Source organism: Centruroides vittatus, unplaced genomic scaffold, assembly GCF_030686945.1.
Source record: "Centruroides vittatus isolate TY-2023 unplaced genomic scaffold, ASM3068694v2 contig_1218, whole genome shotgun sequence".
Classification (NCBI taxonomy): domain Eukaryota; kingdom Metazoa; phylum Arthropoda; class Arachnida; order Scorpiones; family Buthidae; genus Centruroides; species Centruroides vittatus.
Genome location: NW_027120780.1, coordinates 251461 through 273945, shown reverse-complemented (window position 1 = coordinate 273945; position 22485 = coordinate 251461). Strand labels below are relative to the sequence as shown.

The window sequence follows — 22485 nt, the reverse complement described above, 5'->3', positions numbered from 1 at the left end:
TAATCTTCACTATGTATATTATGGGCGCGGCTAATCCAAATCGCTCGTAAAAATAACCGGATCTTTACTGCAATTTAGCGATCGTTTAAAGCTGACGATTGCAATTTGATAAAAAAATGCTGATTAATCATTTAAACTTTTAATGTCATTTATTCGTAGAAAATATAAAGAATACCATTTTAAACTTCGTTAAAAAAAATTTTTTTTGTTTTACGAGTCGCAATTTCTTATTTAGGCTAAATATTCAATTAAGTAGTTACTCAATAAACGTTACTCAATAAATCAGATTTCTTATAAATGGTGCATAATTTAAGAAGTAAAAAAGCGTAACAGAAATGACATAGCCAAAGCTATAATTAATTCACTTATGTATGGCACAATTGCATAAGGAAATAATTTTTCTGCCGTTGTCGTAATAGTTACAAAAATTGCCGCTATTAGCGCTACTAACAATGTATTTTAACCACGAGAAATGATTGGCAGAACAGAAGAAATTGATCAGTAGCGTAACCGGCAAAGCGTGATACCATGGCTGATTCACAAAAGTAAGGATTTCTTGTCTTTTATTCGAATTCTTTATAAATAGAGAGTATAAATGAGTTGGCTGTTATCCTCCGAATGCATTTAAAATAGTCTCTTATGCTGTCAGAATGTTCATTTCTAATAGTTAAAATATATCGATACACAGCCTGAAAAGTAAACTATTAAAGGGCCTAGAGGTATACAGAATTATATATGCTAAGCGATCGACTTAATGCTGGAATCAAGAGAAAATATATAATTAATATAGAATATTTATGTTTTTTAATTGTATATGGAATTGTTTAGTAAAGTTTCTGCATCGAGAAATGGAAGTAAATTAAATGTAGAGAAATGCAAACAAATTGCGACTGTTGAGTAAGAGTTGGTGATAAATAAGGATTTTTCCTGTTGAAATAACGAGAATTAGAGGAAAACGAATATGCTGATATAAACCGGATTTACATAGAGTTTATATAAAGTAATAGTTTATAAAGGAAATCGAGAGAAATTTATAGATTTTTAGAAATTAATTATAAAAGATTGAATAAAATTAAGGATTATTGTCTTGTGTGTTTTATTATTGGCTTACACGTGATTTAAAGAGTTAATTTAACGTAATATACACTATACTCGCATTTAAATTAAAATATTTGTTTTAATAAGAGAAATATTTTAAAATTTTAGTCAATTCTGACTATAATCAGGATAGAGTTTGCATACACATGATTCAGTTCTAAATTGTCTTTTTAATAATAATTTTGATTATAAAATTATGTTTATTAAGAAATTTGTTATTAATTTCGTAACACATCTTTTTATAATGAATAGTGTTTGACTAATCTGTTCTTTTTAGAGGAGAAAATTAAATTCTAATCTATTTATTTTAATTTCAGAATTTGTAGTGATCAAATTAAAAGAAAAAACAAAAAATATCCATCATAGATTCATTATTACTATACAGTATTTATGTTCAATATATGAAATGCAAATGGCTAATGGTTTATTTAAAATTTTTAAATTTTGCTTTAATTTGAGCACTAAGTATGTTTATAACTATTATATATGTTTGTAACTTCTATTTTGATTTTGCAAAAAACCTTTAAAAGTATTTATAAATTCAATTATTTTTGAAACTAAATCATTTTTGAATTAATCTCATTCTTTTATTAATCTTTAATAAGACTATCAAATTTTATCATTAAATAAATTAGACAAAATCATTGAATAAATTTCAAACTTAAATCTAAAAAGATTTGTTTAGAAAATTCCCAATAAGATTAAACTGTGTACATAATATTAATATTCAAAATATTCTGTTTCCTGCTTAAAAATTTTTTTCATACTGTATATATTTCTGAGTGATTAGATATTATGTTTTTATCTGTGGCTAGACCATTGTTAAGATAGTTCTGTGATAGTTTTTGAAATGTGTGTTTATCAGATGTTAAATATGGGCTTGTAATCAAGTCTTGATAATTTGATATTTTCAGAGTTTAAGTATATAGTTAATGTATGTAATGTTGCAGATATATAGAATTAATATTCAAATATTTCTTTTTCTATTTTCCTACATACTAATGATATGAAATAAATACATTATTTTTTCTCTCTACATATTAGCTTTAGCTAATATGTAGAGAGGAATATTATATTAGCTATAGGCATAGTTATTATTTGGCTTTTATATTAGCTACAGGCATGTAATCTTAGCTATTATAGGCATCTTTTTCTGTACTTGTGTACTCCAGGGTGCACTCAAGATTTAATCTTGGGGAACCAAGTTGAACAGATAAAAAAAGAAATGTGAATTCAATAAAATTCCCATCTTACATGACTGCTAATTCATATGTAATATATAGAAGTAGAAGACACAATACAATATAAATAAAAAAAAATTAATTTTAATCTGGAAAAGATTTTTGGAAAATTTACTAGGTTTTTTTTTTTACTTTGGGGTTGCCAGGGTCACTTGTCTTCCTTCTGGATGCACCACTGCTTACCTCTAGTGAAAATCTCTAGTGTTCCTAATGGTTCTTACAGCACATATCCTACATGCAACTGGACACAAAATGTGTAATGGGAATTTTGAATTGTGCAATGGGAATCCCATATTTTGCAGTAATGTATTGTCCAATTTTGGGTTTTATAAGTATTTTTTTCTTTTGGTTATGATGAAATTAAAATATTTACTTAAATTACATAATATACAGTAAAACCTGTCCAAACAGAATAAAAATGGAAACCTGCCTAAATGGAAAAATTTTTTGGAATGGAGCAGTTATCTAAGTTAAAAAAGAACCTGTCCAAAACAGAAATCTGCCAAACTGGAAAAAATATTTAATACTGTGTGATTCTTGTTTACACAAATTTTACTATATATTTTATTTGACCCATAAAAAAAGAGCTATGAAAGCAATGTTAGTAGGATTTACTATTTGTATTGAATGTATGTATATATTTTTTTAATGCAGCCACAACATTACTGTTATCATTTTAACCATAATCTTCAACTATCATATATCACATGCAAGTGCACAGTACACACTGCATGTCTAACAGTTAAGATTGAACAATGATTGAAATTAATAAATAATTGTACAGGTATAAGATTTGTGTTGTCCTTATTTTCCATTTGTCATTTAGAACAGTTTATTAATGATAGGATTTATTGGCACCAAAACAAAACTAATATTTGTTCAGGAGGGAAAAAAACTTAGAATAAGGCCTGGGCCATTATAATGATATAATATGAACTTATTTTTTTTTCTTCATGATTTACTTGGAAATAATAAGTTAAGTATATACCTTAGAATTTATGACCTTAGTTTTCTTAATTCTTTTTATCTACTATTAGGAATTTGATGATTGCTTTCTATTTTGCTATCATATGGAGTTAGTTACTTAAATATTATTCCATTTAACTTACAGTAAGCTGTAGGTATCAGGTTCTGGGTTTGTCTATGATACCAGCTCTGATCTTTCAGATAAGTAAAGGAGATAAAAGTAGCAGAAACATGGTATTAGTCTTCAGTTTTTGTGCAATAGCTACTGAATCAGTTGAAGTTGTCTAAGAAACAATGGATAGTTAGGCTTTCTATCCGATAGTAAAATCTGGTGTCCATAGATAGAACATCTAAGAATTCTTTGTCAGAAATTTAAGTAAACTTTTTAAATCTTCATTCTTTATGTAAAAATGTATACCAAATTTTAGTTTTTGGTTATTATTTTGAATATGATTAAAAAAAAGACAACATTTTTAAAATGATCCTCACAATTCTTGCATTTGGATAAAGTTTAAAGTTTTTTAGTTATACATAAAACTTTTTCATCAAGTTAAATGGAATACTATTTAAGTAATAAAAAAAACTTAAGTTATTGCTTGTTATTTAAACTTAACTAACTTTAGATAACGAGCAATTATTTATTTGACATCATCACAATGCTGGGCTGCAATTTTTAATCATATTTTTAATTTATTTAATTTAAAATATATGCTCTCCACCTCAAATAAGTAGTGGCTTGCCTCTGTACATCATACTTTTCCTTTAACAATAGAGTTGTGCCAGTCATCTTTTTAATGCCTTTCAGGAGAGAATTTTTGAATTCAAATAACGTGACTTCTGGTCTGCATTGGAAGTTTGAATATAGCTAATCAGGGCATCCCTAAAGTTTCCATATCTGGTCCCGTCTTATATCTATCTAATTCTGTTCTTGAGATTAAGGAAAGACTTACAGATGGACAAAAGTGAAATTTATAGGTCTATAATTTTTTCAAATTGCAGCCCAACTAGAGTAGTTTTTGAACTTGGAATAAAAAAGTTATTGATATCGAACAAGAGAGTGCAAAGTAACAAAACACTTCTGTGAATGCTATTGTAGAATTTTGTATTTATTAGTTTTATAAAGAATCATAAAAATTAGAATTAATAATATATAATATATGTTCTGACTGAAGCCTGTGAATCAAATAAAGCTAGATTTAACCAGCTAATGCCAACCTTTTAAAGTCTTTTGGTTAAAACAAGTAACAATCTATTAATTTTGAACTTTATCCATACATGGGTAACGTCTGCAAATTTACGCATTTATCGGACATTAAACTTTGTCGAAAATTGAAACAAATCCTACAGAAGCACACCAGATGAGAAGTAGATCGTTATCACTGTTTTGCGATAAGAAGTGGATGGAAAAATTGAAACATATGTGCAAACTCAGCACTATTAGCATTAACATTTGACCGTCAGGTGACCCCCCTTCCCCACGACAAGGGGATAAAAGCGAGAGTTGCCAGAACTCGGGGAGAGTGATTAAATGGGAAGTTAGATTGGGACATTGTGCGTATTCCGTCTCCCGGACCTCCATACATCGGACTGGATCCAAGAAGAGGAAAAGACACCGGTAGAAGACATCAACAATGCCCACCGCTTCCATGAAGAACTGTTATCACCGCATATAGCTCTCCTCCAACTTTAGAGGTAATTATTAGCGGACTGCAAACTCTCTCCCATGTAACAGAAGTAGGCATAGCTGGCATAGAGTAGACTCAGCGGTTGTTACTCATAGACTTTGAAACCTTATGTTAACCGCATTTAGCGGCACCCAGCCTATATAACCTATATCTATATGTATTTTACCCTGTGTAGCCTTTAGTGTTAGCCATATAATAAACCTTTATTTTATTGTTTGTTAAGCCTGTCTCCTGTCTATCCCAGGGAACCTGTCGACTTACCGACGCCTCCTCACTCGTTTTGCCTTTCTAGCCATCCGAAACGATACCGAGGTCGGGTTTTACCAACCTGTGCAGTGTAAGTGGTCAAGAAGGGATTAACCCCTGACTCCCTGCTTATCTCACAATAGTATCCTTTATCCAAATCACAAGCAGGTAAAGCTGACATTATCTAAAAACAAATGGATGAAGCTTAAAATTCAGGCTTTACCTGTTTAATCCTTGGTATCATTTAAGATCTGTTTACACATTAGTATTCTGTAAATCAGACTATCAGGTTGTAACATAAATTCAGTCTTGTGCTGAAAACTCTGGTAGAAAATAAACTCTTCACAACAGTATGTGAACTTGCACAAGAACTGGTTGTAAGGCCATTCAACAGAATTTGAAACAGCTAGGAAAAGTGCTGAAATTGGAAAAATTGATGTTGCATGAGCTATTGCTAGCACAACAATTTCACATCATTATCTCTGTGCTCTCTTTTCGGATTAAATAATTACTGGAGATGTAAAATGAATACAATATAAGAATATTAAACATCAGTGGTTTTGTCCCAGAGATAGTGGCAACTCAGCCAGTCTTTATCCACTGAAAACATTGCTCAATGTTTGATGGGATATCCATGGTGTGATATATTTTGAGCTGCTGAGAAAGAATGAAGCTATTACTTTACTGTCAACAATTGGACCATTTGGTGAAAGCCCTGTGTAAAAAATGTCCAGCACTGAGGTCAATGTTCTATTCCAACAAGATAGTGCTTGTCCACACAGCTTTTATCACCTCTAAAAAAGTTGGAACTTGGCTAGGAAAAAATGATACATTCTCACCTTGCTCCTTCAGATCACTTATTTCAGAGCTTGCAAAATTATCTTGATGGACAGAACTTTAATTCTCGAAGATCTCAGAAATACAGTGTCAGTGTGTTTTGATTCTAAACAAGGAGAATTTTTTCAACAGGGTTTCAAAAAGTAGCATGAACGATAGCTTGAAGTTATATCTAATAAGGGACAATACATTGATGATTGAAAAATAAACTAATGTAAAAAAAAATCAATAAAATTTTTAATTTTATGGACAGAATTTGTTACAACTTGATACAGTGGAACCTCGCTTAATGAGCATAATTTGTTCCAGAGTCTTACTCGTAATGAGAAACACTCGTTAAGCGAAACAATTTTTCCCATAGAAATTAATGTAAAATACGATAATGCATTTCACGCCGTAAAAATGCTCAAATGTTTTATGTATAATGTTTATTCAAAAAAAAATTGTACAATATACACTGTTAAGGAGCGTGAATCATCATCATCATCTTTTTTTCTAGCACGGATGAACCAACCTGGAGTGAGAATTTGATTTGCAGAAACAAAAAAACATCACAGCTAATATGTTTGATAAACACTCCAAACGATATACCAAATTCTTGGGTTATGTAAATGCTATAATTAAATACTAGAAATTAATTAATTTGACTAGAGGTAGGCAGTTATGTTTCCATCTCGTATTAAATTCAATAATTATAAATAGTTAATTTTTAATTCGGACATTTCTAAAATTTAATTTGGAATCGGTCATTAAATTTAATGACCCAAGAATTTGGCATGTTGTTTGGCGTGTTTATTATATAACGAGCTACGGTTGTTGATGTTTATAAGTAATATGTGTGAACACAAGTTTGGAAAAAATGTGTGATCGCAAGAGACACTAAGATGCTAGCGAACTAGTGCTAAACACAGACTGATGGAACATGCCGCATGCGCACAATTCGGGACTTCCCTTCTCCTCATCATTCATTATGCAAAATATCGCTCGTTAAGTGAGGTAAATTTTTACAATTTGTTTGCTTGTTGTGCGAAGTGCTTGTTAAGCAAGGTTCCACTGTACTTCTTTTTGTTACTTTAAGGCTAAAAATAATAGATTTTAGCTTTAAAGGTGAGAGTTTTTTTTAGCTAAATCTAATGATATTTTGGTGACATAACTGGCAACATTTATTTTCATTCATCTCTTTATTGCATAAAAATGAATGTGTCAGTCCTTGACTTTTGTCCATTGTCATGGCAAATGCCAGCTTCAGTGGTGTAGCATAGTGGGGGCGGCAGGGGCGGCCCGCCTCAGGCGGCACTTTAAGGAGGCAGCAAAATTTCACAATAAATAATAATAATACCTAAATAAGGGTGTGGCGAAATTTTCCTCCGCCCCGGGCGGCTGACACCCACGCTACGCCACTGGCCAGCTTGATAGGAAAATTGAAGCAATTTAATTGTAAAAATCCATCATTTGGAGTTAATGCTATCCAAGGAAGCATGTGAATGTTTCTGTGGTGTTTTCCTGTCAGGTTCTCAATCCTAATTGTTTTGTTAAACATACCACACATAACTAATCACATTCTATTAACGTACCCTTTTTTAGTGTTTCCTGATGAGCATGACTACAGCTCTGAAGTTTCAAATTAAATGTTAACTTATATGATAGCTGTCAACTCATCTCAATCATATGTAGAAATTCTACTGGATATCTAAAGAATACATGGCTAGGTATTCTCTAGTACTTGAGAACGTTCTGCACAGAAAAGAACCCAAGAACCTTGTGAAAATGGTAGAATAAACTTTACATTTTCATTATGGCAATGGCTACTAAAATAAAAGTTGATTCTACTTCCAACATTTTTGCATTCAAAATGTAAAGCCAAACAACTTGGTCATTTATAGAAAAGCTGTGAGACAGTCTCTTTTGCAAATTCCCATAAACATGCTTCTGCTTTGGGGTTGTCTGACTGAACAGGAGAATTTTACAAACAGACCTTAAGTTCCATCCATATAAAAGGAGGATTGTTCAGGAAATTACTGAATACAACTGGGAAAGCTGCCAGTCATGTTTGAGGATATCCTCTGATTCTACTCTCAAGTGATGAAACCCTTTCAATTTGTTTGGCTGCCTAAACAGAATTTCTGTTATTGGGTAGGACAGTAATCCTCAACAGCTCCATGAAAGACCTCTACATAGCCAACATGTCACTGTTTGGTGTGCAGTTCTAGGTTGTTTGGGCCATAACCTTTTTGAAGATGAAGGCCAAACAGTCATAGTAACTTTGTAACATAGAAATGCTACAAAACTTTCTGGAACTTAAAATTCACTGCACTCAGAAATGCAAATCTGATTTCAACAGCTTAGGGCCATCACTCACATTATATTTGATCTTGTTATGTGGTGACGTCGGATGTCCTGCATGTTTGCCTGATCCTCACTCCTTGTAACTTTTCTGGGGCCATCTGAAAGCTGAAGTCCACAAACACCAGCCATTAATGATCTGAACCCCTGCAATACACCAAGAAATTTCAAGCATAATACTGTTGGAAATGATATGTCAGGTTATGCAAAACTTCAGAAATTGACTACGAATGTGTTGTGAATCAAGGTCACCATCATCTGGACAATATCATTTTCAAAACCAAGTGAAAACAAATTGTATTCAATGCACTTATAATTTATGGAATAAAAATTTGAATAGCATTTATCATGTTTTTTTATTTACTTTTAAAATTTAAGAGGTTTTTCTGCCACACTCTGTACAATCGATACTACATTGCAATTATTTTATTCTGGGATTATGGAATGAATTTGAATTTAAATTATGACTCATCCAAATTTTATTTTAAAAAATGTTTATCTGAACTAAGCTGTATTTAATGAGTTAACATATGAAATAAAGTAAGATGGTCTAGATCTGAAGTAAAAGATTTGGAGTATATGCTAAAGTTTTAGCAATGATAAAAATACAGTATTAACTATCTGAAAATCAATTATCCAAAAAATCAGTTAACTAAAATTCACTTCACTAATTTCAGAAATTACAAAATTTTAATATAACAACAATTGTTAGAAATCTTCCATAGGTCTGCTATTGAACTATTTCAGTATTGACAGTATAGTGTTAGGTTTTATATTACAGTACAAATAAAAAAAGCATGATTAATGAGTGCACGCTTCTAATGCATCAAATGCTTCTGTGCATAAGCACAATAAAGTGTTTGATGCATTTAAGTGTTGACATGGTTAAAAATGCAACCTGAAGCAGATTTATTATTTTTTTTTAAATTCTCATTACCCTCATGTAAGCCAGGAGGGATTGAGCAATGTCAAAAAGAAAAAATTATGTAATTCTCTGGGCTCAGAAAAATCCGTAGCTTCCTGTCTAAATGGGTCCTGCATATATTAATACCCATTAAAATAAAAATAACACAAACAACTTTATATAATTATTTATGATTTGAATCATTTCATATTTATTTAAAGTAAAGGCACAAATAATTGACACATTAAAAAAGAAAATATTCTATTTCTGCTAATAACATAAATATCTATTCTGAAATAAAAACAATTTCAAGCATAATCACTACTCAAACTTTTTGAATTAACTTAACATGTGTTTCTTGAAAAATAATTTTAATTTAAAAAAAATTAATTCTTGAATAAATGCCCTTGCACCATTAATTGATACAATATAAAACAAAAATCATTACAGTTTGATATATTATTGGGCTATCAGTAGTTGATATTTAACCATCATCATCATTTAAAGTAGAAAATTGGTATTTAATTCTATTTCCCGTTGCAATCATTTTTGGTATTGGAAATATGTTTATTGTTTAGGAATAAGTAATAATACTAATATCAGATTCATTTTGTCATCACAGCAATTCATTTCTATAACATTGAGATTGTCTTTTAGTATTGTCTGAATAACATACATTTGTAGAATTTTTTATTCTAAGAAAAATTCATGGAAACATCAACCACTATCAAGCTGTAGGCCTTTTACATTACTCTCATTATTTTACAAAATATTACATGAATATGCAGTGTGGATTTATGAAAGGGAAGAAGTGAGTGGATCAGATCTTCATATTGAGAATGATTAAGGAGAAATGTTTGAATATGGGTAGAAAAGTGTTTGTAGTGTTTGTTGATCTAGAAAAAGCATATGATAGAGTGAATAGAGAGAAACTATGGCAAGTATTACATGATTACTGAGTGAGAGATATAGTACTAAGATGTAAGAGAGCAATGTATGAAAATAGTAGACCATACGTATATGTGGATGGCACTGTCTGAGTGGTTCATGGTTGAAAATGGTATAAGATGAGTGTGTTATGTCCTTGTGGTGGTTTAAAGTTTTCATGGATGCATGCATAAGGAGATCCAGGGTGCTTGAGTGTGGAATGAGAATTGAAAATGAATAAATCTGTCATTTGTTATATGCAGATGACACTGTGCTGTTAGCAGAGAGCATGGAAGAGCTTCAGAATCTTGTATCTAATTTTGAAAAGGTGTGTGAGGAATATGCTGCAAATGAATATGAGTAAAATTAAGGTGATTGTGTTTGCAAAGGTGAGCAAAAGGATTGCATGATTGGGCTGGGTGGTGAACAACTGGAATAAGTGAATGAGTTTACATATTTGAGAAGCATGATTGATAGGAATGGAGGGATGGACTGGGAAGTTACCAGAAGAGTGAATGTATGAGTACAGCTGATGAATACAATGAGTAAATTTGCAAGGGATAACCTGGTAATTTTCCCTGGCCTGTTGATTGCCTTTCTAAAAAAATTAGTTTTATTACTTAACTTATAATAATTGCTTTAAAATAGATTAGGATAATGAATACTGAAAATATCACAATGAAGTCTTACTTGTTAATATTATTTTGAACACAGTTTTTCTAATTATATATGAACATATATGATTATTTGATATTGACCTCCTGGGTCAATATGACAGTTTTGAATGTTAATTGGGAGCAGATTGAAAACAATATGGTAAAAATTATTAGTTTAATACTGGATTACCATATTTCTTCATTATTATTATTATAATTGAAGAAATTTTTTGCTTTACAACTGGTATTTCTCTCAATGAATAAATACTTTTGTGAATTATTTATATAAATACTGTATTTTATTTTGGTTATTGCATCATAAAAGATAAAATGTTTTAATAGAAAATATTGATTTTATGATTGTAGAATTTCTTAAATATCTTTATGCAAATAATAATGAAAAAAATTTTCTTAAATAAATGTTATGGTAAAATTTGATATATTATATTCTTAATTTTAAGATGCATCTTTTTAAGGTTTTCCTTTATATAAAAATTTTTTTATTAATTTTGTTAATTAACAAAGTTAGAAAAATAGTACAAATACCCCATGAAATAAGTAATATTCAGTCATCTAAATCTGTAACCAATCTTTCAATACAATCAATAATGCATTAATAATAATCTTTTGCAAGCTTTTTGCACATTAAAAAGAAGCTTAAATACTAATTACCAGCAAAGATAATTTGAACTATTGTAAATGTTGAGCAGTATAGATCTATTACTGAAGAATAATGTATAATATAGTCTACTCACCATGATTGCTGATTGTTGTTTGGACTGCAAATGTAAGATGTATCTATTTCAGACAAGCAAAAATGGGTTTAAAAATTGTCTAAAAATTGCAAAGGTGAGCAAAAGGATTGCATTATAAAAATGACAGTCATTAATTATTTTTATTACAGAAGTAGTTTTTAAATAGTATTCAATATAAATATATTTAAAAAGACATTTTGATCTATAAAATATGTAATAAAATCGCTGCTTAAAATATTGAGAATAATAATAATTTACATATTTTAGGTTTTTTTTATCAAATGTGTTTGAAAAAAAAAAACAATATTATAATTTTGAATCAGTGTAAATGATTAAATCTTTTTTTAAAATCTATTTTAAATCAATGGTTTAGTAAATAAATTTATTACCAATATATTAAATTCATAAGGAAAAACTAAACAAAATATTTCAAGGTTTCTTAAGTAGATTTAATGATTGTTTTATTAGGAATTTTTTTTTATTGGCAGATTCTTTTATCAATTTTATATTCAGGTGTCTGATTAGCATTATAAAAGATTTTAGTCGTTTTCCTCAATTTTTATTAAGGGTAGTTGGCAAAATATTTTTTTATAATCTAATTGGTATTGTTTTACTCTAAGCAAAAACATTTTAGTAAATCTGTTTGTTCTAGTAAAGCAATAGGAATGGATTTATATTTGAGGAGCTTTCTTAAGTGTTGTTTTTTATTTTTTAGAATATAGTTTTTGCCTCTCTGCTTCACTTTTTTCTTTAATTATAAACAATAAAGATTATATTCTATATCTTGAGGGATATATAAACAGTATGTAAAACTTATTGCTTTTTTTTTTGTTTAAAAATTGTTTGTTGTTTTTATATTTTTTACCTATTACTTTGGCTTGTAATTACTTCTAATTATATTTGTTTTATTACTAGTAATTATTATTTTAAATAAAGGCTGTAACAGTTTGAAATAAACCTACATAAATTTTTAAATTTATTTAAAGGCTATTTTTATCTATAATGAAATAAAATAGAAAGTAAAAACTAAACTCACTAACATAAATTCAACGATTTCAGTAAGCTGAAATAAAATTTAGGTTATATGTAAGCCTACATTTTTTGAATGGGTATGCAAAAATTTAGTTTTATCCTAATAAAAGGAAATGACGTCCTTTAAATTTTTCTTAGTCTTCAAACTCTCAGATTTGCAAAAATACTTTGTGTTTATACCATTTTCTTATACCTTACTTTTATGTTGTAACTTAAATGCTAATATAAGTTATATTAAATTTCTAAACTGAATTTTATTTGAATTAATTTGGAATTTAATCTACAGAATTCCAGTATTTATAGGAAAGAGAGTTTATTGATATATCCTGGACAAATACCATTGTTTTTATATAAATAGGTCATAATAGTTAATTCAACATTAAAAAATGTTTTTCCTATTGATTAGAACTATTGTTTGAGTATGTTTCCTAATTATTTGATGTTAACTCTCATAATTATTGTTTTATACATTGTTTCCTTTTGTGTTTCTTATTTAACTGAATATCTCCAATTTTCTTGTTTAAAATCATGAAGCTCTCTTCTTGTTCGTCAAAATATCTTCTGACAATGCATTGTTTATGAATTAATAAACACTGATAAGTTATCTACCGAATTCATATTAATTTAAATGAAACAGATAGGTATATCGTAATGAACAGTAGAAAAAAGTTTTTAAGACCACAAAAAGTTGCATTTGAGATATTGAGTAATAATTTTTGATAACTGAGATATTGATTTATTCTGTAATTTATTTCATAAAATTTAAAGGAAATTCATTTTTTCCATGAAATGTATAAAGAGAAAAACTAAACTTGATTTATTGTTTTCACCTATTTCCTTATCATTTGGATTTATAAGCTATTTTATTCATTTTGAATGAAAAAATTTTTTTATTTTCCTACACAAACTTTTCTAAAATGAACATTTAATAAAAAAAAAACCAGATATAAAAAAATTTCAATTTGTATTTTAAATCTGAAATACTTAACGTTTTAATGAATTTTCTAAATTATCACTACATGATTGACAAAACATGTTTTAATAATTCTTTTGTCTCATTTTATTATTATTTTTTTTAAACTGATTCTAATCTTAAGTTTATTATCCTCTTTATGCCTAACTTAATTTGTTTTCCTGATTATATATGTTAATTATCTTTTCTAAACTGTACTTCTTATACTTTGTTAACATCTGTGTATCTATTTTAACAGATTTTTATCTAGAATTTTAAGAACTGGTTAGGAAAAATTAACTAGTGAACATTTTCAAAAATTTTTTTGTGAACTTATTCTAGGATGTCACCTTGAAATAATCAAAACGACTACGACTTCTCTATTTTTTCTTCAGAATTATTATTTTTTTAATAATCTGAGGAAGAAATAAAATGGAAAACTTTTAAGAGTAAGAGTATTTCTTAAAATTAATTCAATGAGAAAAGTTGAGTTTCCTAATTAATGAAAATAGAACATAGTTTTTATCAGCTCAATGTCAGACATTCGCCTTTTTTTTTTTTAATCAAAAAGTAAATTCTATAATCAATTCTGATATCACTCATTTTTGAGTGAAAATTTAGATTTTGTTAATTCAATTTTGATTGAATTAAAATAGAGAGGTCGAACCGAGCCGTAGAACTTATCATTTAGATATAAAATTTGTTATAACGATATCTGAAAGCTAGATGATGACAGATGGAGTGAAAATGATGCGTCATCGTATTTTAATTGAGAGAAGTGGAAAGAGTTATAAATAATTATCTCCGTGATTAAGTACCTTGTACTGTTTGTTCTTTCGTTCTGCATAACCGCTTTTGCCTGTTAAGAAATCAACATATAGAATATAATTTTACATATAAATTAAATTTTAATATATTTTCCAGTGATTTTAATATGTAACAAATTTTTTCTAAATTAATTTCTTTCTTTTAAAGGAGTTTTGTGTAAAATTGACTTTCCTTTTCTTTTGATTTACTTTATTTAAGTATTTCAAAACGAAATATAAAAAGAAAACACTGATAAAAAGTTTTATGTTTAAACTCTCTATGAAATTTCTAACGTCATTTATTGACATAAATAACACTTCAGTAAAGTTAATTACAGAAATTACTTTTAATTCCAAATAATTTCCATAACCAGTCGCTGAATTTCGTAACTATATCCGTAACACTTTGAATGAATCTTAATGGCTTTTTGCTAATTAAAAAATAGATTAATTAGCAGTTATTATCACTAGTTAATCGTATTTAAGTATCAGTTATCATGCTGCAATTTAGATGTAGTCCTATTTATTTTTCGAAAACTTTGTTTTGCACAAAGAAAAAAGACAGAGTCAATTGAGAATTGCTTAAATGATGTCGGAAATAAATGCGAATAATAATATATAAAGAGCTTTTTACAAATATTCTAGTGCAAACTCCGTGATTTGCTTTTATTATACGATAACTTCCTCTATTTGCTTTCAACGATTAACCGTGATACTGCGTTTTTCGTGGTACTTTACTCTTACGTAACTTAAATACTATTTTACAGAAAATAATAGCATTAAAAACAAAATTAGGTTAATTCGAATTTGATAAAAGTTTTCAAAAAGATTAAAAAAAAAATCGGATTTAATTTGTTGTGCGCTTATATTAAAATAACAACTTATAGTTATATAAACTTTAATAGGCTGTAGACCTACATACAATGAAAGTATTGTTTTCTTGAAAGAACGATATTGCGTACAGAGTGAAATACATTTGAGAATCGTAATGCCATTTTTTAGCTTCTAGGCGATACCGGCGAAACTTGTCTGCCTTATTGTTTGTCTGACCATATGAACGGTGTGGGTCAGCCTATAACCGTTTTAATGCAAGTCTATTTACTATAACTGAAAAGTAATTTAATGTAGGAAATGTTTTGAAATGAAGACATTGACTTTCTGTGGTGTAGTCCTACGAAAATATTATCCAAATCTGTACTAGTAGTTGTTTAACTTCATTTTAAAATTTTGTTTTAAAACACGAAGAATTCTATTCATAGCTACATACAATTTGTAGTTCGAAAATTGCATGATAACCACATTTGAATTAGTATTAAATTTATTTTTAAAAATATATTATTTTTTAGTAATATTTACCAGTAATTACAAAATAATTACTGATACGAGTAATAGGCGAAAACAAAACTGTCCTAAATTAAAATGTAACTTTTTTTTTATTAATCCCATAATCGTATCCACGATGATGATATTGTAAAAAAAAAAAAAAAAATCAGTAACAAGTTGACGTTTTTCCTGGTTTAGAGAGGAACGAATATTTGCTTCATTACTATTTTATCTTTATTTTATAAATACAGAAAACGCATACTGTGTTGTTTTTACGATTAATATATTTCTTAATCTTTGCTAAATCGGAATTAGAATGTTTTTTTATGAAAATATATATATCTAGATACGTAGTCTGAAGGAAATGGAACGTTTTCGAATAAATACAGCAAACCGGTTGTGCTGGAGTAGATGTGTTTCTGCAGAAAGTTAATTATTTTTCGTATTTATTAAAATGAGAATCGTGTGTTGTCTAGAGACGTAACTATATACACGTCATTGATGCATTTTATTGCCATGTGTATTACTATTACGTTCCGTTTTCGGTTTGTTTATATTACACTAAAATTGGTAAATATTTGAAAGAATCGATCGTAAACGTGTTGAGCACTTTAAATTCGCATTATGATGAACTCGTTAATTAAAAATTATTCTCTTGTGAGTTTGGTATATTTTTCTCTAATTAAAAATTATTATTCGTGTATTTAAAAAATAATCATTTCAGATTTATGATGATTTTCTTATATTAAAGCTTGAATTTATTCTTCATATTTAAGTTTTCGGTCTTAATTATTCGTGGCCTTTAGAAAACTCAGCTTGAATCATCATTAACAATTGCTTGCATTAAATATTTTTTAATTGAATTAATAAATAAAGATTAAAGTATTTAAAATGTTTCTCTCTATATATAAATATATATAAAGCGTTCAAAATCACGGATCTTTTTATTTGCTAGCATGAATGTTTTTAATCTCTCTTAATATATAATAATAAAAAATATTGTTTATCGACTATTTGTATTATATCGAGCGTATTAACTTAAGAGTAGTTACGCATAGTTACCGTGTAAAAGAGGTAAGGCTCGATTAGTGGCGTTATCGTAAAACTTGGAACAAACCACGTGTTGTTAGGTGAGAACGGATGCGGAAATGAAATATCGTAGTATGGAATGCGGACAGCCTCGAGGCTGCAAAGTGGCGGAGCCACTGTTCTGTTTAACTGCATGTGGCCAGGTGCCTGTTTCGCGCACATTGACATGGGGAGTGGACTCTGTCGAATCAAACGCAAATGGACGCCACATCCCGCGTAAGTTAACGCTGTTAAACGCTTGCAATATGGAATAGCATATAATGGTTTTTTTTTTTTTTTTCAGGGCCGATATCGGATTAATAGGTCTGGCGGTTATGGGCCAGAATCTCATCCTAAACATGAACGATCACGGATTCGTCGTAAGTAATTCGGTGCATCGTTATGATTCTTATGTAAACTTTAGTTCTTTAATCGTCACATTCCGTAATTTTGATCGAATTTTTCATTAAAATATTATGACGTACGAGGAGTGGCTACGGTAAACGGACGGCCTTCTCCGATAGTAACTAGTGTTTTGCCGGCAAATGGGCCATTAATAATTACTTGATTGTGAAAAGTGGGTCATATAAAATTAGTGGTTTCGTGGTAACTGGGAATGTTGACTTAGATCAATTTCTTGACAGGTGTGCGCCTATAACCGAACAACGGAAAAAGTGGACCAATTTTTGCGTAACGAAGCTAAAGGAACGAAGGTCATCGGTGCACATTCCTTGGAGGAGTTGGTTGCTAAATTGAAAAAACCTCGCCGTGTTATGCTACTAGTAAAAGGTGGATTAATTGTTTTACTCGCAGTAGTGATCCTGACACACATGACCTGTCTTATTGTTTATTGCAGCTGGCGATGCAGTGGACAGTTTCGTGGATAAATTAGTTCCGCTGCTAGAACCGGGAGACATAATTATCGACGGTGGTAACTCCGAATATGTCGACACCACTAGGCGATGCAAGGCTCTGGAAAACAAAGGCCTACTGTATGTAGGTTCGGGTGTCAGTGGAGGCGAAGAAGGAGCACGATATGGACCATCGTTAATGCCTGGAGGAAATCCAAAAGCATGGTAAGTTCCGTTAATCTTTCTGCGTATCCGACGGCTTATTAAATTTTTATGTATATATATACACAGGCCTTACATTAAAGACATATTTCAAAACATCTCTGCTAAAGCTGATGGCGAACCATGCTGCGATTGGGTAATTATTAAATTCTCAGAAATCGTTTCAAAATATATTCATCGTCATGGTTTCATTACTTTAATATTAGGTAGGAGAAGAAGGAAGTGGCCATTTTGTGAAGATGGTCCATAATGGAATAGAATACGGTGATATGCAGTTAATATGCGAAGCGTATCATTTGATGAAGAGTGCCTTAGGTTTGAGCAACGATGAGATGAGCGAGGTGAGATTTTATCGTTATTTGTTGCTTTCTAGAATCTTTAAAATTGATACGAGTTTTTATTTTTCAGGTATTTAGTGAATGGAATAAAGGAGAGCTAGATTCATTCCTAATTCAAATCACTAGTGATATATTGAAGTTCAAAGACGACGATGGTGAACCGCTCCTAGAGAAGATAAGAGATGTGGCAGGACAGGTAAAAATTGATTTTTCTCTTCTGTTCTGATTGAATAGCGAAAAGCATCTTCATATTCTAAAATCTGCTCATAGAAAGGAACTGGAAAATGGACAGCAATAGCAGCCCTCGATTTTGGAATTCCCGTCACTTTAATAGGTAAATTATTATTATTTTTTTTTTTTTTTTGCTCAAAAATGTATTTTGATCATTAAGAAAATTATTAGTCATTATGTTAAATTCTATTGTAGAATATTAAATTTGTGTAGAATTTTTAATAATAGGGATATAGTGGAAAAAATATTAAAATAAAAATTAACCATAACTTCCTGTGTGCCTACTGTCTTGAAGATAGATGATAAATAAATTAATATATATATATAACTTGTATATACATTGTATAATAGTTGAACAATCGGAGAAATAGGTCTATTTCGTATATATTTATATTTCTAGAATTGTATGTATTTTTCCCACTAATCATTATTAAGACGAATATTTCAGACCAATTTTACATAATTACATTTAAAAAAGGTTATAATTTCATAGGAATTTTTATGGCATAGTGTTTTCCTCCTCCTTTTATAATAAATATTAGTAGCGAATAATAATTTGCAATGAATTTACATAGAACCGTAAAGCAACTTTATTTGATATTTAATGATTAATAATTCACTTAATGTAAAAGTTTGTTATTCCAAATTACTATCCTAACTCAGAATGTATTCTATACGTGGTAGTAATAATAGTAATTTGTAGCAAAGACACCTATTAGTCACTGGAAACTAATTGACCTGCCAAATGTTAAGTCTGTCCTATGTCGGATTCATTACCCAGCCTCTTCATTGCGAGTTTTATCGAACCCGTGTTGAACTTGTCATAAAGATCTCGGTACCCACAGGATGGAAAGAGTTTTGATCCCCCAAATTGAAGATTATGTATCAGAAAAAATAAATTGAATGAGATTTTAAATAAGTATAGGTAATTTATAGTTAACTGAAGTAGAACTAGACAATCTTATCCATTATGATTTATACCATCCTGCTGCATCTTTAAGTCTAATTAAAAATGCCACTTAGAAGCAAATTCAGGTATGAAGCATGTAAAAAAAAAAAAAAAAAACAGTTCTTTGATATATAATTAAATGAAATCGTAATGATGATGAAAAAGATAGTATTGGAAGTCTTTTTAATTGCGTTAAAAAAATGTTTAATCTAACTTGGATAATTTTTAATTATTTTTGCTAGAAGACAATTAGTAAAAAATTTTTACCACGTTAAATGTCTTCTAGCAAATATCATTGTTCTTGTCATTAAAAGTTATATCAGGTTATATCAAGTTCTACAATGGAGTAGACAGGTAGTGAGGGACGAGATCTGCCATAGGAATTTTTTATAAATAATAAGGACAACCTAGATTCGAACTTTGATCCGTTAAAGCAGCTAGCAACATCTTTTGCTTTTTAGCTGTATCTTTCTTTTATGTATCTTTTTGTAGCTATATCTTTACCTGTATCCAAATTTAAAAACTTTATCCATCCATCTATGTAACTTACGAATGCTTTCTCTCTTAACCAAATGAATTTGACTGTCGTCAGACAAGACGCGTAGGAAAAAATTAATACTCTTTGTGTGCTTTTCAGTGATAGCTGAGCCTATCCTGCCTCATTGTATTATGCTTTCTTTTTTCTGTACTCCTACTATTTACGTTTGACTTTTATTCAGATGATAATTTTATGATTATATGACAGTTCCAAAATTCAACCTTTTCCAATTGGTTAAATAATAATAATAATGTATATTTGCCGTAATATATGTAGTGATTAACATAAGTTTTTATCCATTATATATACAGATAATTATGATAATTAGTAGTGAACGATAAAAATTTCCAGCTCTTCCGTACAGTAGCAAAATAGATCGATGTTTTTCCTCCTTACTCTTTTTATTGTTAATATAGAATATCAATAGAAATTGAGAAAAAAAAATTTAGAAAATAAAATTTTTTAAAAAGAATCCCAATATCAAATTTAGTTATTGCTTGACGTCTTGATTGTAATTTGATAAAACGCGACATATTATATCGTTCCATTTCAGAAATGTGTGAAAATTTGGGAATTAATTTTACTAAAATGTGTTTCGTGTATATCCTGGATAAAACTGTGATAATTTGAAAAAGATTGATCTACGCATGCTTGACGGCAGTTTCTGTACCTGTAAGGTTACGGTTTTTTGGGGTGTAATATTTCAGATTTGTTGATTTACGTTCTATTTTAAATTAGCAATTTTTAACTTGTTAACGATGGCTAATCCCAATTTCACTCGTTATAGCAGACTTGACCTTCATTGGAATCGGTCAGGTCGACGTAGACGACTGTTAGAAAATACTCCAATTCTAAATTGTCCATGAAAAGATTTGAGGGTCTGAAAATCCCTTAGGCAATAGGAAGATTACGCTTTATTTATGCCCGAAGATAAGAATCCTTTATATTAATTATGTTTTTGGAAAAATTTGTTCAAGAATATTAAGCAACCTCAGAACACTTCTAGCTATTTTATTTATTGAACTATAGTTAAGTAACGCTGTATCAGCATGTAGTCGGAACGAAGCTGCTCGCACCTTTATTTTCTAGATTATGAGGGAAAAAAGAAACAAAGAATCATTCGTTCTCAACAATATATTTGATTTCTATTGGATCATTTAAAGGTACTGTACATATATAAGGTCAGAATAAGCCATTAATTAATTGCTATGCCAACGTCTCATGAAATTCTGTCTATCACTATGGGCCTTGGACTTAGATTGACTCGTAGCGATCTTTATTGTAACTCTTTAAAAATACTGAGTCAGTTATTTTTTTTCACTCGACTCAATGTAACATAGGTAAGACCGATAGCTATCTCTTTTTTCCCTATATCTATTTTGATTTTTGGAAGAGTTAATCCCTATGATTTATCATAGGGATTATTTAGTCTGATATCAAACTAAATAAATTTTCCCACTAGGCCCGGGTCTAGGAGCGCAAGAATTTGGGGGACAAAAATTCAAAATAATAATTTTTTTGCATAATATGAAAGGAATTAGTGCAAATTTAAAAGCTCAAATAGGGAGTAAATAAGACATATCAGTTGAATAGTATTTTCATATATGAATGTATTTAGTACTAAAACTTTATTCGTGCAAATGACGGTTTTTCAATAGCAGTGTCCTCTGTCCTTTCTATATTTAAAAATTCGTAAAAATGCAATTATTGCAGAATTAAAACGATAAAATATAATCATTCTGTGCGAAAGTGGCACTATTAGTTTGGAGGGACGTCTGCATATTGTGGGTCTAGGGGTGCCATATTTCTAAATGCGCCACTGTGTGCAATGTACGGTAGGACTGTGACGTTTTAAAATATTTTTACGATGATCGGCATTTTTACCTTATTTACATAATGAGAGACTATGCGCGTACTATGATCTCTAATTAATATTCGGAGAGTAATATTTGTAATAATATAACGTTTATATAGATTTTATCTACGAAAATTGGATCACTCCTTTGTTGGAACAAATGGATATTACACAGATCTTAATATTTGGCAAAATTTGATCCAGGAGATCCTTGATTGGATGGAATGAAACGAAACCAATCAGATCGAAATATAAATTAATATTTACTTGGGGAAGCTTGTTCATTTATTAGGATATTTCTAATCCTTGGACTTTCTACATACTTATTTTTTCAACTTGTTTGAGATGAGTTGTTTTCCTGCATATGATAAATTCTGATATTCATACTATGAAACAGTTAGTATCAATACTAAACATTCTGAAATTGGTTTATATTGCGATTTCGGACTGACTAATCAGTAAAGTGCAGCTTGCACGCTGCCTTTAATTATAAAAAAAAGCCAGCAACGAGTTGCTTAACTTTTCCGGCAACAATGTTTAAAACTGTGCCATCTGTTAAGATATATAAAACGTTTTTTAAAATCAAAATCTTTGATCAATTTTTGACCGAATGCCATATTTTCCCTCTATTATATATAACAGCCAGGAAAGTAAAAGTAATG

At 29.6% G+C, this 22485-nt stretch overlaps 1 protein-coding gene across 2 annotated transcripts in view; it reads left to right on the top strand.

Moving 5' to 3' along the window:
• Positions 1 to 433: 433 nt before the first annotated feature.
• Positions 434 to 22485, top strand: part of Pgd (phosphogluconate dehydrogenase) — a 37778-nt gene continuing 15726 nt past the window's right edge. Inside the window, exons 1-8 of one of the 2 annotated variants that reach the window (XM_067285083.1) lie at positions 434 to 545; positions 17144 to 17219; positions 17484 to 17628; positions 17696 to 17915; positions 17982 to 18048; positions 18119 to 18253; positions 18321 to 18446; positions 18521 to 18584. In XM_067285083.1, the coding sequence (XP_067141184.1) occupies positions 529 to 545; positions 17144 to 17219; positions 17484 to 17628; positions 17696 to 17915; positions 17982 to 18048; positions 18119 to 18253; positions 18321 to 18446; positions 18521 to 18584 (850 nt within the window). In that variant the 5' untranslated portion in view covers positions 434 to 528. Of the gene's footprint in view, positions 546 to 16879; positions 17077 to 17143; positions 17220 to 17483; positions 17629 to 17695; positions 17916 to 17981; positions 18049 to 18118; positions 18254 to 18320; positions 18447 to 18520; positions 18585 to 22485 lie in introns of those variants that run through there. The other variant, XM_067285078.1, reaches the window with a different exon arrangement.